Source organism: Sinohyriopsis cumingii, chromosome 18 (genome assembly GCF_028554795.1).
Source record: "Sinohyriopsis cumingii isolate HCF-2022 chromosome 18, ASM2855479v2, whole genome shotgun sequence".
Lineage (NCBI taxonomy): Eukaryota > Metazoa > Mollusca > Bivalvia > Unionida > Unionidae > Sinohyriopsis > Sinohyriopsis cumingii.
In genome coordinates, this window is record NC_142978.1 from 34,388,070 (window position 1) to 34,405,352 (window position 17,283).

Consider the following 17,283-nt stretch of genomic DNA (forward strand, 5'->3'; position numbering starts at 1 on the left):
ACAACTAAATTCTAAATCTTCATGGCGAAGAAGATAATCATGTTATTGCTATTTTTCTTATAGCCCATTTTCTTCTTGATAAAATGGTAACCATAGTGAGCAGTTATTAGCATCCCGGACATGCGACTAGTCAGGTTCACTATGATAACTACTGTCATGTAGTTATATGCCTTTGAACATAAGAAAGGCAAAAATACAAACATTCAATTCACCGTCATTAAGATTATTCTATTCTTAACTTTCTCAATATTATTATTATTATTTATTATTATTATTATTATTATTATTATTATTATTAGTGCTGTTGTTACCTATTTCAAATAATTTCCCTTGGACTGTACAACCGCAGACAGGACAACATTGATCCTTTGGCACAATGGGATTCTCACAATTCGGTTGTGCACATGCAATCATTTTGCATTGTATCTGACCATTGCCTCCACAAGTGCAATCAACTCCACATGGGGTATCACTAGGCATGGCCTCGCCTGCGAGAGAAAGCGTTTAAATCTAAACTCTAATCCTCTTTCGCACTTCTGAATATACAATCTGTGCATCACATCTACATAGATAAACGTAACAAATATAGGCAGAGATTTAAAACAGTGCCAGCTTCGGATTCATGAGACTTTAGTAAATACATGATATTGAAGTCCCAGAGAATGCTAAAGCCCAATTGCCACTATTTGAAATGAAATGATGTGAGAACAGAATAGTAACTTCTTTAGTAAGTATCATACTCCATACTATCCATTCCTACTTCCTACTTAAAAGACAAAATTGCAAGCTAAAAGCAAATGAAACCAGTTTTTCAAATTAAAATATTTTTCTTCGAGAATATTTACCTAATCATAATACCTTAGGAGAACTATCACTACCTCGCAAATCCAGCCCTCCCAGATACTACTTTTAACTAAAGGGAGCTAAAAGGTGCCGGTCGATCTATGTGGCTGTCGGATAGTGTGAACTCCAATTCGGTATAAAACTTGAGTGGAAGGAAAGCATTCAATGGAATTTACTGCGTGGATTAGTTCTAAGACAAAAATCAGTAGTAAGTCTAGGTGTCCCGGGATATGGCGAACGTGTATGTGGCTATCGTATCCACAACACCACCTTAGAAAGTTCCACACTATGACGCATAGGTTTGGTGACTTTCGCACACAACGAAAACTCCCTGCCATTTAAACATTCCTGCCACCAGTGGAAGGCTTACACTATGGCCTTTATCTACAGAAAATTGTTATGGAGATGGTGTTTATGGGGAGATCATGCAACGCTTGGTTCCCGAACGGATGGTAGTTTGTGGGCTCCCGAGCCTTCCGTACTTGCTTTGGTACAGACAATAATCTCGGGCGGATGTACGTGCAGAATTGTACCCGCCGTGAGCTAAGTTGGATGCCCCAGCTCTGCAGAGGGTTCCTCAAATGTGTACAGATAGGGAGTGGATGGTCCAGTAGGCAATCTTTTGGCTTCACTTCGGACAGGATATTCATTCGCAATGAGCACATAAAATGGCGACCTTGGACATAGAAGTCCGTTGAGCAAGCATAAATGGCGAAGAAATTCCCATCCGGACAGAATTTTCATTGAAAGTAAAGAACCCTAAAAGGACTAGATTTTCAATGCCCGATCTTGACGTAAACGACCAATATTGCCTGCATATTGAACTTCATATCTAGGTGAACACATTATTGAGATCATACTATGTCGGATGTTTCCATGTTGACAAGAATCACATATGGTAAGAAGTATAGCAAGGGTTATCATGTTGTATTAATATAGAATGCTCCTGATGTTTCTGCAAGATGTTGTTTAGGCAACTTGATATTGCTGCCGTAGAAATTGTCGTGACATACGCCATTACTCGAATCATCAAACGAGTGAACACACAGGGGTTGATATTGAGTCCAAGTGGGAGTGCCCTAAAATGATACGAGATGTTGTAGGCGATTTGAATGAAGCTCTGTGAATAGGGACATAAAGGTATGCGTCTTTTAGGTCCACATTAATGGTGAAGTCTTTGACGGTATTCTGAAACACACCGTGGTGTTTACATTGCGATCCAAAAGGTGAGAACGAATTGCTTGAGGGCGCTTAGGTCAATGACCGTATGCAGAGTTCCGTTGCTCTTGGTACTTTATACGCTTTGCCTTGCAAGAACTGTGAGCATCGCTGGGTGGAGTTCTGATATGACAGTTTTCAGAGGTTTGTGTCCTATGTATGTCCTTTGAGTCCTATTGTTCATTGCCCGTACTGTCCCTGTATCAACGCTGTGGTTGCAGGAGAGGGAAAATGATCTCAATGGTGGCTTGTTTCCAGACTTCTTCAATCTGGCCGCTTAAAGGAGTGGCTGTAGAATAACGGATGTGCATTTACCTTGGCTTCATGTTGTTCCTTCAGGAAAGTTCAGACAGAGAGCACCGAGTTGCGTTCTACCAATCGTAAATTTGTAGCTGTGGATACATCATTGGCCAAAAGGTATTCAGTGGTTCTGTTCAGTACTCGCTCCATTCCTAAGACCGATTCCCATGCATGTCCTGACGCATTCGTTGTAGGAGGAGAGAAGCTATGGGAGATGTATATAGAAACGAAGTCCAAGATCGAAGCCACGGAAACGATAAGCGCACTGTCTGCCGAGTATCGTCAAAGGCTATCCGATCCATACGTTTGGAGTGTGTCCTTCTCATCTCGAAAGCGGCGATATCACTGCCAACTGCTGAATTTTCCAAATGAAATACTGGTGTATGACCATTGTAGAATCACCACCGAGGAACTGATGATTAAGGCATGTCAGAATGTCCGTAACTCTCCCAGACTGCGTAAGTAAATGAAGCTGGACTCTTCCTTTTCGTTATAAGTACAAGATATGCTGAAGATCTGTTCCAGGTTGCAGACAAAACAGAAGGGGGAGGCCAGAACGCTGGGGTTCAATAGTGGAAAAGGTCATCGATGGAGGTTCGGAAGGTTGAATCTTCCCGTAACATCAGATAGTCTTATAGTGACGACATCACTTGAGAACAAAAAACACGTTCTGGTTGCATGAGGTGAGGCTAATGTCTCCTGTAATGCACGTGACTTAGCAGCCGATGAGTGAAGAGGTCTGCCTCTCACTAAACTCGTTGACAGCCCTGAATTAGAAATTGTGACTTCGAGACAGTCGCTGAGAAAGAGCCTCTTCTTGTGGCAGAGTGTAGAGAAATTACGCGACACCGTCTATTGAAGCATGAGGTACTATTCTTGGCATCGTGCCGAATGAGTGTCTCGATGCTATATGTGGATAACACTGGTTAGACTGCACATGTCTGAAAATTCAGGTTACACGTACTGGAACTTGGGCTGTTGTCTATTGAGCCCGTAATAGTGATGTTTTGGCCGTTCGTGATCCCCAGTATATGGCCTAGGCCGGTCGCAACGAAAATAGGCCATTCATGTGGAGAGGATAGCGTTGAGACAGTGAGTTTGGTACGGGTTATGGGATGTTTGATCAACGTAACCTGTTTGTATGTGTGCTGAGTAAATGGGAACTTGTCTTTTTTTTTAGCTCTGTTACTCGCTGTTCCTCAACATAAAATCAAGTAGAACCACGATGATCCAAGGTAGAGGGAGTTCCCGATATGTTGTGTCATGAAGTGGTGACGTGAGTGCCGGAGCTTTTTCAGAGCGTGTCAATGTCCGCCGTTTCGTAGCTGAAGCGTGAGATATCATTTATCTCACTTATCCGCCAGAAGTTCTAACACTTAGGAAAGGTTAGCATGCAGATTGGTGACGTCTTCATCCCGAGCTATGTATTTTGCGCTTTCCGATTGTTTTAATCTGTCAGACAAAGAGAGCCAAACGTATGAAACTGTAGCCCTGCACATGTCTTTTAGAATGCAATGTCTATGAAGAGCTAAATCTTAAAGGGTTGACCTAGCATTCGATAACATACAGTCTAGTAAAGCAATGCAGATTATAGGTAAAATGTAATGATAATGCCACCTATAAGGAGGAGAGGTATATGCCTGTGAGCCTGCACATATGATGCTTAAATATAGTGTGGGCACAGAGCTTTACAATGTTTCTTGCAGTGAATTTAAAGGACAGCATGTACAGGTAGAATCATTGAAGCATGGCGTTGCAAGGCTAAGGATGCCATGGTAAAGGAAAGTCACCTGTATGGACCAGAAATGACGAAATTATACACATATATGGATTTTTTTTAAAGGGTTTAAAGATATGCACACATATAAGTATTGTAGCCCGAACCATATCTTTTCAAGTCGCATAGGCTACCCGTGTGACTGACTAAGGGCTCTTTAAGTATGATGGAATTCTAATGCAGACAAACACAAATCAAGTGTCGCCTATAGCAACATGGATGAACAGGACCCAACCAAGTCAACTGTGCATGGAAAGGTTACATGTACTTGTCCGATCAGAGCGGAAGCAATACAGAAATGTACAGAAGTCTCTACATTACACACACAGACCTTGAAATAGAAGGAAACTGAGGCACTGTTATATATACGAACACCATAAGATGCGACACTAACCATTATGAGGCAATTATCTGTAGGAGAAAAGCCCCATAGACTGCTTGTACAGTTAAGACACTGAAATCGGCACCAAGACGCTATGAATGCCTTGGGGAACAAAACACCACTATGTATCAGTTAATAATGGAAATACATACATATGAGGAGTTTTTATAAGCGCTAGAGACTTGAACGTACAAAATAATTATACCCCGAACTGAATATGAAGTTTCTCAAGCTCCACGTGCAGGTACTTAAATATGTGACGACGACAAAGTGTTAACAACTTTTAAAGGAAGAACTTTGGAGGGATAGGAAGAGAGAAGGTTGGAAATACAGATGGATTATACTTTCCTTAGAAGTGAAAAGCAACTCCTCCAACTTGTAATGGAATATCTTTGAAGCAGATTCTGGCATTTGCGAGGCGTCTTGCGACGAGAGCTTGCTTCTTGGCACGAGCGGAAGTAGTAAATCTTAGATCTTGCCGCCACGTTCTATATCGAAGGGGAGATCGCTGCCCGACCGCAACATACGTCGGCAGACCACATTTAGCTCCCTTGATGTAAATAGTAGTATTTGGGAGGGTGGCATTGTCCTAAGGCATACTTCTTGGGTAGCATATTTAAAGAAGAAATAGGTTTAATGTGTGGCGATCATTGAAACTTCTTTGCAAGGTGGTTTCTGAGAGAGAGAGAGAGAGAGAGAGAGAGAGAGAGAGAGAGAATGGTGTGTGTGTGTTTTGTACTTTTAACATAGCTTGAACAGTTTTTCAGTCATATCGCTACCATATCTACAAGGTGACAGCTTATAGTAACGTTTAGCACTGGGACATCATGCCGCAGACATGTAGCATGATGTCACACACCCAGTAACATTTTCCTGACACCAGGCCGACAAGTCCTAACACTAACCTCTTAATGCTGAGTGCCAAGCGAGGCATCTGCATATACCATTTGTAAAAGTCTTTGGTATGACTCGGCCTGGGTTCGATCCCGCTAGCTCCCTTTAATGAGTCTTTTTCAAAGGTAAATACAAAACACAAAGACAAACAAATAAAACAGAAAAACCGTTATGTTTGCGAAACTTTATATGGCTGTTTCTAGATGAATTCAACCTTTTAACTCAGCCGACACATTTTCTTTTAAATAGTTCTCTAAATTTGCCTAATAGCATGTGACTACTATAACAATGAAATATCCGGTATATAATCTGCGCATACATAAATGTACATAAAATTATAGATGTCATTATGGTTCATCAATTTCTAGGTCAATACAAATATGTTCCAGTATCAGCAACAAGCTGAAATAAACTAGTTGACACATAATATAGTTAAAAGGTTGAATTCCTGTAGAAACAGACATGTAAAGTTCCGCAAACATAACAGATTTTGTTTTATTTGTTTGACTTGTCTCCGTTTTGTATTTGCCTTTGAAAAAGACTCATTAAGGGGTCCAAAGCGCTCAAGCTAGCTAGATACAAGTCTCACGTTGTTCGTTGTCAGTTTATATATATATATATATATATATATATATATATATATATATATATATATATATATATATATATATATATATATATATAGAGAGAGAGAGAGAGAGAGAGAGAGAGAGAGAGAGAGAGAGAGAGAGTCATTACATTTGAGTATTTGTTTTCATGATTGGAATCGATATGGTAAAGTGGCTGTTTATTTTTAAGTCTTACCAATATTATAGGTTTGCCCATACTTTGCACAGCCACACTGAGGACAACATTTGCCGACTACATTAATGGGATGTTCGCATGGTAGGCAGTCTATGACGGCACATATACGTTGGCCATCTTCTGCGCAAATGCAGTTCGTGTCACACAGATTATCACTCGGCATCTCATCTCCTATCGGAAACAAATCATTATATATATATATATATATATATATATATATATATATATATATATATATATATATATATATATATATATATATATATATATATATTGCGCCTGATAATAAATATCGCGTTGGCAGGATAACACGAGTGTCAAAGTAGTCAAATGGTGTGTAACCAGCTGAAGCACTCTCAGAATCAACACATTTATTTCTCAACGGCACAAAGCTACATACGACGATCACACAAAGAAGAAAAGAACAAAATACAAAAATGTAATAGCCTGTTTTTGTTATCGTCTCGTGTGTGTAAATGTCCCTTGCGCCCTTGAGATTGGAATCGGTATTTTCAAGGTTTCATGTCAAAACTAAATATGCAAGTAACATTTTGCAGATTCTGCATCTGCTTTCGTCACAGATTGTATTGAATACCTTTGCAATTATTTTATCCTTGAAACCTGAAATATTTCCAAACCTTGCCTTAAATACAGCTGTGATGGATAGGTATGAAGAATCTATCCGCCATTTTGGTTTTATCAAAGGATAATGGGACTAGGAATATATGTTTACGTATTGATATTAAATCAACATGTTTTCGTAACGAATTGTAATATAAATATAAATGTTTAACGTATAATTCGTTTAAAATTTTGCACAAGAAAATTCGAGCAAAAATTGATTTTTATGTTTGTTACTAAGACTGGTGGTTTGTCTTGCTTGGAAATGAGATTCCGTCTGTTACCTAATCTGAAACAAACGTATAATGAAACCCAGAAAAAAAGTTACTACCAGTGTTGCCACTCCTAGGTTTTTCCACCTAGATCTAGTTTTTTTGGGCACAATCTAGGTGTCTAGGTTTTTTATGTTATAATCTAGGGTTTTTTTTATCGAAATCATGATTTAATTTTTTAACAACTGTAAAATAGCTTCATCGTTTTCATTTAGTAGTTTCGAACTGTACAAATGATAAATTTTGCGCAGCTTCAAATTATATAATATTATTCACCTACATTTTAAGTGTTTGGACTATGAATACGTCGGCTTTTTACTATTTTGGGCTTCTTTTACTTCTAAGACATGGCAACCGACTGGTTTGGCACTTTGGCGTGTGGGCCGTGTGGCAGTCTGGCAGTGGCCATTTTTATTTTGGTCAGAGAAGCGGACAAGCGGTTCAAGCGGAGTTTGTCATTTTGGCATTTGGTAAATTGGTACTTCAAAGTATTAATCTTATTATCTTATTTCTTTTATTAACTTACTCGGTTACCCAATGTCTACTATTACTGAATCAGATTCGGAATGCGGAGATTTATGTGTGGGTGGTCCGGCGCCGAAAAAAAGGCTTTATGTATACGTGTATGGCATACCCAATTAAACGTGTGACGCATCTACGTGTTTTCTAGGTTTTTTTGGTGAATGGTCTAGGTTTCTCCAAAAAGTTAGAGTGGCAACACTGGTTACTACTAAAGTTTCAATACCTTTTACTGCAGACATAAAAAGATCTTCAGTTGCCTTTCGTTTTCGACTTTCATTCATTTATATTGCGGTACATCATCTTTAAGTGCTACAATATCGATGTATTTAAACTCGCGATGCGCTTTGTTTTCAGATATTTCGGGAGTGGTACTTACTTCATTGGAGTGTATTGCCGCATCAGATATATCACTACGGATTTGTATCAATTCACGTTCCACCTTTATTATACAGTATATTAAAAAGTAAAACATTTTTTTTTTTTAAATTACCATCACTCATCAAAGATATTAAAGTTTAACACTTATATAGTTGAATACGAAAAATACTTCTATATACTTGACAAGGTTTCATGCAATCCCTTTTCTGAAGTGGAATTATTTTAAAAATTTTGAATTAATAAAGTTTCTCTTTCAAGGTGGTAAAACCTTTAACTTTCATTATGTTTCTCAAGAAGAAAAAGGTTTTGTAAATGTGTTCGATGTTGTAGTCAAAACAAAATTAATATAATAAGATGTTAGTGTTTAGTTTCAATGGATTACAATGGTTTCATTCAAACTACAGAACAAATTTGGTTTATCTGGCATTTCATTTAAATGCAACCTGCTCCATATATGTAAACCTGATAGCATGTCTGAAAATGGTAACAACATATTTTATAAATATGTTGCAATTTCGTGAATTCAGAAAAACACATTTTGTTGCGAACATAAAAGACATAAAACATAAAACATATTATCAATATTAGTTCCATTTGACCGAACAAATGTCTCTATTCTGATTTTTTAGCATGGTTTGCACAAACGAAACTAGTATTGCGGCCACTCCGGGCTGTAGAAAACGTGTTAAATATAGTAGGAATACACCCAGAATGTCAAATTTAGTCTCTCTTACTCTTCCTTGTACGTACTTATATTTATATAGCTCAGTGTGAAATATTGAAAATTACTGCCCATATATATATATATATATATATATATATATATATATATATATATATATATATATATATATATATATAAAATTACCTGCCTATATTTTCATATGTAAACAATAAATCGTTATATGTCACGTGCGAAAATGCTCTATGACCCATCTTACCATGTGGCGCTTGATTGTGTGTGTTTATGTGTTATGGAAGCTCTACTTGCATCCGGAAAAGGAGAACTTTGTGGGCTAGAACAAATCAGTGGATCTGCTTTACTTTTCAGGCAGTGAAGTTGAATCTTGCTGGAAAAAATAATGAACTCAAAGCCGTTCATGTCTCTACGAAGTTATTTCTCCCGTACTAAACTAACACTAATTTTGAACAGTCTGGGGTGATCAATTTGCCGAAACTGATTTGCTATGTAGCCAGAAAGAGTAGAACAGTTCACAATATGCATAACAGCAGGTCGTACCAAGCATATCGCTCCCTTAAATAACTTATAATTTTATTATCAGCCTATGAATACTGCTGAATGTGAGGTAAGTTACGAAAAAGAGTAGAGGGCTATGATTAGGTCCCACGCTGTATCCATCGCTTATGAATATGAATGAAATTTGGATACAATGTCATTCCTTCCAAGAAGGAATCGACTACGTACCTCAACCTATCGCCAAACTATTGTGCACAAGCGTCCAAACACACTCTTCCAATGACTCATGCCATTTTAGGTTTAAGTTTTAGTACCTTACAGATTTAGTGTGTAGAGAATATAAAGGTTAATGTATTTTGATAATTTTGCGCAACATTTTTGAATGCACACATACAAATACATTGTTCGAAACAAAATGAAGATAACCAGACAAAGGCAAAACTATCTCCTTAATTTAGGTCAATACGCGATTTAAAAGAAATATGCCATTAACTTCTTTCCCCTTTTTTCAACAAAGCAGGTGTGTCGTTTTCTCGTAGACGCGCCTTATTTTGGATGTAACCGGTGGTTAAATTATTGCCTGGTACAAGCTGCCAGGGTGTTGATTTTGCCCGAACGTCACGAGAGAGAGAGAGAGAGAGAGAGAGATGGGGGTTTTGCTGCTGTACTTTTAGTCGTAAATAGTCGGGTACACGTTCTTTTTTATTTATTTGTCACATAACAGTCAATGTAAAGAAATACTAATCACGAGCATCTTTTATTTGTTATGACTACGATCCTTAACTTAGTGTTTATACTTCCACGTACGGAGAAGTCTCTTAGTATACGACAATGTTTTCAGCCTATATCACGGAAATAATGCAAATAAAGCCTGAAGAACGACACTCTTGCACACCACACCACTTAGATGATATTCATTAAATCTACAAAATATTTATATGCGAATAGAAATAAGACGATTCAAAGTTCATCTGTTCTTGAGAAAATTCAATAGCAAAAATACAACTTTTAAAATTGAAAACTATTTTGATTTTAAGGATGGGTTAATCAAAAATAAATATTTAATAAAGCTTTTAGAATTTCGAAATAAATATGTTTTAATCCCTTACCCCACCCACCGACTCACCTCCAAAATCTTGGAATACCATTAGTTTCGATTTAATTTAGATAAGATAGAGTTCGCAGAATATATCGTTGTAGTCACAATAGGTGAGCCTGCAGCACAACATCCATTTGTATCTGGTACGTTTGAATGTCACCGTTACTGACTAGCAAAGTCGAGGTATTTTAAGAATATTACCATAATCTTTGCCATCGTCGCTTAGTAAGCTCGTCTATTATTTGCATATTCACTGTACAATTTTAGATATTATCCCTGCACCTACCGACTGTACGGACATGTACGGACAGTTTCTGATCTTCCATTCATATAAAAAATGTTAGAAAAGGTTGTTCTATCCCAGCAGTATATCATCTGAATTCAAAGTCTTTTCATCAATGTACAATCTGCATATCGCACTTGACACAGTACTGAAACTACTCTTCTAAAAGTATTTAATGACATTCTCTCTGCTTTGGATAGCGGAAAGATTACAATCCTATCTCTCCTTGATTTGTCTGAAGCATTTGACACACTAGACCATGATATATTACTTCACCGTCTCCAGCATGTATTTGGCATACATCATACAGCCTTACTGTGGTTCAAGTCATACTTGGTCAACAGGACACAAATTGTGTCTGCAAATGGAATACACTCCAGTCTAGTTAATATATGTTGTGGTGTTTCACAGGGGTCTGTTCTTGGACCTGTTCTCTTCATGCTATACACTCATCCACTCTCAAGTGTCATAGATCATCATCCAGTGTCTCACCAATTGTACGCTGATGACACCCAAATTTACAAATCTAGCCACCCAACTGAAGTTGATGCTACTATCCAAGGTGTAGAGAGGTGCATTTCTGATGTGAAATTATGGATGACATGTAACAAGCTGCAAATGAATGATGATAAAACTGAGGCCATTCTGATCACAACACAAAGACTTTCTCATTCACATCCTTTACCTCAAACAATAAATATGAGCAACACCAACATTAAATTCACACAATCAGTACGAAACCTAGGTGTTACTCTGGGCAGTACTCTCACATTGCACCAACATGTCATGAACATATGCAAGGCTGCGTATCTTGAGCTGAGACGCATCAGCTCCATTCGCAAATATCTTTCAGTTGATGCCGTAAAACACTTGTGTGTTCATTAGTACTTTCAAGACTGGACTATTGTAACTCAGTTCTGTTTGGTTCATCTCAATATCTACTCCAAAAACTTCAAAAAGTTCAAAACACAGCTGCTCGGATCATTCTTAGAGTACCACGATCAGAGCACACCTCCCCGCTGCTCTGTAACCTACATTGGCTATCCATTCGATCCAGAATCAAACACAAAATTTGTTCTCTGTGCTACGTTTCAGCGACGGACTCTAGTCTAACATACCTATCCGACCTTACCCATGTGTACACACCAGCAAGACAATTACGCTCCTCTTCTGACAATCGTATACTCATTATTCCCACCATGAAAACGTAGGCCCAGCAACGTGGAATGAATTGCCCACTGAACTTAGACACAACGAGTGCTTTTAAAACTCACTTATTTCGACTGCAAGAACAAACTTAAAGACCTAATAATGTTTCCTACCTTAAATATTTCAGCATGTTTTTTTATGCATTTAATTTCATGGTGTTTGCTTTTTGTAATCATATCATTATATATGTTTTTTTTTATGTTATAGGTGTTTTTTTAATGTTGTAAAGCGCTTAGAGCTTCTAAGGATTAGGCGCTATACAAAGTCCTCATTATTATTATTATTATTATTATTATTATTATTATTATACGCATAGAATAGTATTGCACATTTCCAAGCTCACAAATGTAGAAGAAAAGTAGATTTCGGTTATAATCTGCAATCCCATAATATCAAATGGAAGTGATCACACACACACACATACACACACACACACACACACACACACACACACACACACACACACACACACGCATGCACACACACAAATCTTTGAAGTTTTAATATTACCAGTGGTGTAGATGACACCGTCGTGGTCACAGCCACACACTGGACAGCAATGGTTGCCAACACTGATTGGATTTTCACACGTTGGATTGGCGCAAGGACTAACATTGCACTCTGTTTGGCCGAAGATATCTTTACATTTACAATCAAGCTCACACGGATCGTTGGGTGGCATCAGATCACCTAGTATATAAATGAAACAATCAAGAATCAACTTATGACAACGATAAAGAAAATATGGAGTTTATCATCTTAATACAATCTAATAACGACCTTTCCGGTGGCGTAGTGGGTAGAGCATCAGTCTCGAATGCGGTAGGTCGTGGGTTCGATCCCCGGTCGAGTCATACCAAAGTTAGTGTTAGGACTGGTCGGCCTGGTGTCAGGATCATTTGACTGGGCGGGATGCCCCAGTGCTAAACATCACTATAAACTGCAACACTGCAGATATCGTAGTAATATGACTGAAAAATTGTTAAAGCTACGTTAAACATCAAAATCTCTCTCTCGCTCTCACCACACACACACTCACTCCAGTAACTCGTCATATTAAGAACATCAACATGATTTTTGTTTTAGTCTGAAAATCAATGATATTGCTTGATCAATGAATTAGCCGAAACACGTATAATTTTGAATACTTATTTTTGTACAAACTTTGCTCCTGTGCAAAGAATTCTGAAACAGAAATAATTTAGAAATCACATGACACATTTATACATCATAATCTTTAGAGAGATTTCACAATTTTTAAATCTGTTACACATAAGTTTTATATTATTCGATTAATCTATTTCTTTCTGCATCATAATTTATATGGATAGAAAGGGATATTTGCAGACAAATTTTTAGTTAACAATAAAAATATGATAAAAAAATTGTAAACAATAGTTTTATGCATGTGATTAGAAGATAGAATTCAAAGATGATGACATAGAGGTTTTCTTTTATTAAAATCGATCCTTTGGACACGATTTATAATAGTTATCGTCAGTTGTACAATGCGCAAAAATACAATATTTTTCTAACGACAATGAAATATCTGTTCTTACAAAGTCTATTAAGAACATGCCTTAGAGGCTTTATATTCTGCTAGACGATGATACTTTGTACATGAGAAGATTTGTAACTATAGTGAGAACATACTTTGTACATACAATTTTGGTAAGCTTAACGAGGATATCCTTTGTATAGGTGTAGTAACTAATTGATATTAAAATTCAAACTGATGTATTGTTTGCTGTTCGATCATATATCTAGTTATATTGGACACAAAGGCACTGTTCTTACAAATTCATCCAACTGTCTTTGACACATCATCTCTTAAGTTTGACTTTAAAACTTTTTGCGTATCGTTACATATATATTTTCCTTCAAAATTTCTTCCTTTCCTTTCAAAAGTAGTCCAATCAGACTGTAGAGATCTCGTATAAATAAAAATATCTCAGATCTGTCTCCACTTTCATTCAGACTAAATTGCAAATCACACGTTAGATCGTTATTTGGCAAGACGTGCGTTTGAAACAGTAAGCAATCAGGAATAAAAGGTAAGGGTGAAACGTGTACTCAGATAGCATATCTTGGTATTCATCAATTTACAGCTGGTATTTCTGAACATAAGTTGACATTGAGATAAATACGGGTTGATATTTACTGAATGAACCAAAGCACCAATAACGTCACTGCGAGAAGGGTAACTCTACTTGCCTTTTCAGAAACTCGTACTCCTCGCACATGAAGAGGTTGTTATTTAAAATTTTAATTAAACTATGTTACGTTGAATAACAAAATAATCAACTGGTTATGTTTATCGGAAAATGTATTTTCTACAGTTGGCAAAACTTGACCCTTAAATGTACAAACGTGTTTCCTTACCAGGAGTGTAGTAATGGCCATCTGCCCCAAGACACCCAGGTGTGGAAAGTCCTTCGCATAACACAGGAAACACAGCTAGGAATAGTGTCAAACAGTTCTTTGCGCGATAAAAGCCCATTCTTTATCAGAGTAAGGAAGTCGAAGTGAGAGTCCTATAGTAATAGTTTATTAGATTACCTATTGAATTAGCACAACAAAAATTGTTGAACGGAAAAAGGGAAACAATTATTCTCTTTATTATATTGCACTACTTACAGTCCGAGCAATTAATCTTTCAGTTAACAAACAAAGACAGCTTCAATGCAAATTTATTTCTTTTATACGGTGATGAACAAACATTTAATTTTTCTCAAACTTCTAAAAGTTGGACATCTATGCAGTACTATATTATGTTGACGTTTTCAGACAACAACCACTTTAAATTTTGTAGTTGCTAGGAGTTACGCATTTAAAGGCGTAGTGTAATACAATCAACATTTGAAGAAAATTGAAACAATTTATCACAGCTACATTTACAAATATGATGTAGATAATATAGAGTTGGTTATAATTTCAATCCTGACTAAAATACATTTGGTTAACTGTAGGAAACTTTCATCTATGAAAACTGAGCGAACCACAGTAATACAACTCATAAGAACGCTGATCACTGACATATCTCTATTCTCTGTTTTCATAAGTATGCACCAAGCGCTGCCTTTAATTAAAATCAGTGCAAAGAAAATCAAATCAAAGAAACAGAAGAGATTCTTTTGACATAGAGTAACTACGACCACGGTAGTCCTCCATGTTTTAAGGTATATCTACCTTTTCACTGCAAAATCAAAAGATCAAAGCCACTATCGTCAATCTAGTACGAAAACAAAGATTTGGCCTAATCTGTTTAAACATATTACTTAAAATTCACAATTGTAGTTATACCAAAGTAGTGGTAACATTAAAGCCACATATTTACTGAACAGAATAAATCATAATAACTATACATACATGGATTTAAGCAAACGTTCTCAGGCTGTGCTAAAATTTAAAAGCAGTAAATAAATTCCATTAGCAGGACACCAAACGTCTGGTAATAATATGTAACAGCTTCATTTTCCAACATGATCCAATTGATGTTCTTAGGTTCTCAGTTCCCTTCGCGTTAATGTTAGTTTTCTTCTTTTTTAGCCCATCGTGTACATTAATTGCACCAGATTTATGATTTTCGAAAACTAACAAAACTAAACGAAAATGTTGCGTTTGACTTACCTTTATGGACCAGTAATAAAAATGATTCATGACAGGAACTTGTCATAATGTATTTATATACACTCGGGAAAAAACATTAAACGAGGCATTGACAAGAAATCGATTACACGTGTTTCATTCAAACATCTGTTTTGCCTTATGACTTTGTGATTAACATATATATATAGTGTAGTTATCAGAACTGGAATTATTATGACAAAATAAAGACTAATGCGGATAGGAATATTATTTTTTTTAAAAATAGATATTTTTAAGACATATCTCAAAACCCCATTTTGATGATCTGGAATATGAGCGGTGTGGTAATAGAAAAAGAAATAAAAACAAATAAGTAAAAACTGTTTGCCAAAATAAATACTAAATTGATTGGAGTTATTCGTTTTGTTTGTATATTCTGCTGTCGTAGTTTGCAAAGATGGCCTTTTGACCATCAGACATGTACAAGTTGCCTGTCTTAAGATACTACAACATTAAAAGAACCAGTCATCGGTTATCACATACTTTCGTAGTCTCTCTGTTTTCACATGCTTTCGTAGTCTCTCTGTTATCAAATGCTTTCGTAGTCTTTCTGTTCTCACACGATTTCGTAGTCTCTCTGTTATCATATGCTTTGGTAGTCCTTCAGAAAATCAAACATATTTTTCTTTACTTTTTCCGGAGCTTTCATAGGACGCGAAAATTGATACTTACATTCAAGATACATGTTCTAGTCTTACTTGGAACGAATCATAACCCTCTTTTTGTTGTATATTGTTGTCGTCCTATTGTTTTAATAAACTTCCTTGACATTATCATGTATCAACGCATACAATCTGAGATCCAGAGATAAGAGCTTACCACTCTATTTTACGGTATATAGGTACCAAGTTATAATTTCTATTTCATGTATGTATCTTGAATTTCTAAATAAACTTTCATTGGGATCGAACAAATTTAATTCCTCATGCTTAGTGAGTACTCGTACATACCGAGTGTAACTTCCAACTTGTTCAATTACTATGTGGGAATTAGCTTATAGCCAGGTGGGTTAGGGCACTGGTAAGTGAGAACTATATGTTGCATGGGGTTCGATTTCTGCCTGGAACGATATATAACTCTCTGACCTGTTTGACCATTTTGGAGGAGTCTTTATGTATTTTGTTCTTTCATATAATCGTGTATGTAAGCATGTAATGTGGGTTCAAGGGATATGCGCTTTCCACGTTATTCGATGTATAGGTGTCAGTTTGTTATTTTAATTTCATGTATATATATCTTGCATTTCTAAATGTAAATCCAGTAAGTATGTAAACAGCTCAGTGCAAACTTCCTCTGACCTGGTGAATGCGTTTTGGTGCAGTTTTAGTCCTTTCAGCCGTGTTCCACGCTTGATTTGGGTTGAGCTCGCGGCCAAATGATACATTTCTAAAATAGTTAGAAACATTGTCATAACCAAATTTAAAAATGGCGACGTGACAAAACATTGTCAAGAAGCGACCTCTTTATATATATATATATATATATATATATATATATATATATATATATATATATATATATATATATATATATATATATATATATATATATATATATATATATATATATATATATATCCCTAATTTTGTTATATATAATAACAAAATAACTGAACGCTAATTACAAGCCGTTAAATGCAGTTAGATCAATCAATTGATTTTTTTTCTGTTATCTTTGGCTAGCCTTTATGTAAATTCAGAAGCTATTAAATGACTGTCAAACATATCATTGACAAGCAATTAAGTTGAAAACCAAACACAGATCAAGCAATACTTTTGCGATATCACCCAAAATTATAAACAGCATAAATTATGAATAAATTATGAATTATATCC

The 17,283-nt window shown here is 36.4% G+C and overlaps 1 protein-coding gene across 2 annotated transcripts in view; it reads right to left on the reverse strand.

Annotated features, from left to right (window-relative positions):
- The window catches only part of LOC149776365 (kielin/chordin-like protein), a 34,360-nt gene extending 18,908 nt beyond the window's left edge, over positions 1 to 15,452 (reverse strand). Inside the window, exons 1-5 of one of the 2 annotated variants that reach the window (XM_089942340.1) lie at positions 15,431 to 15,452; positions 14,183 to 14,334; positions 12,311 to 12,490; positions 6,219 to 6,389; positions 312 to 488 (exon numbers count right to left, since the gene is read on the reverse strand). In XM_089942340.1, the coding sequence (XP_089798466.1) occupies positions 312 to 488; positions 6,219 to 6,389; positions 12,311 to 12,490; positions 14,183 to 14,300 (646 nt within the window). In that variant the 5' untranslated portion in view covers positions 14,301 to 14,334; positions 15,431 to 15,452. Of the gene's footprint in view, positions 1 to 311; positions 489 to 6,218; positions 6,390 to 12,310; positions 12,491 to 14,182; positions 14,335 to 15,169; positions 15,315 to 15,430 lie in introns of those variants that run through there. The other variant, XM_089942341.1, reaches the window with a different exon arrangement.
- Between the last annotated feature and the right edge of the window lie 1,831 nt (positions 15,453 to 17,283).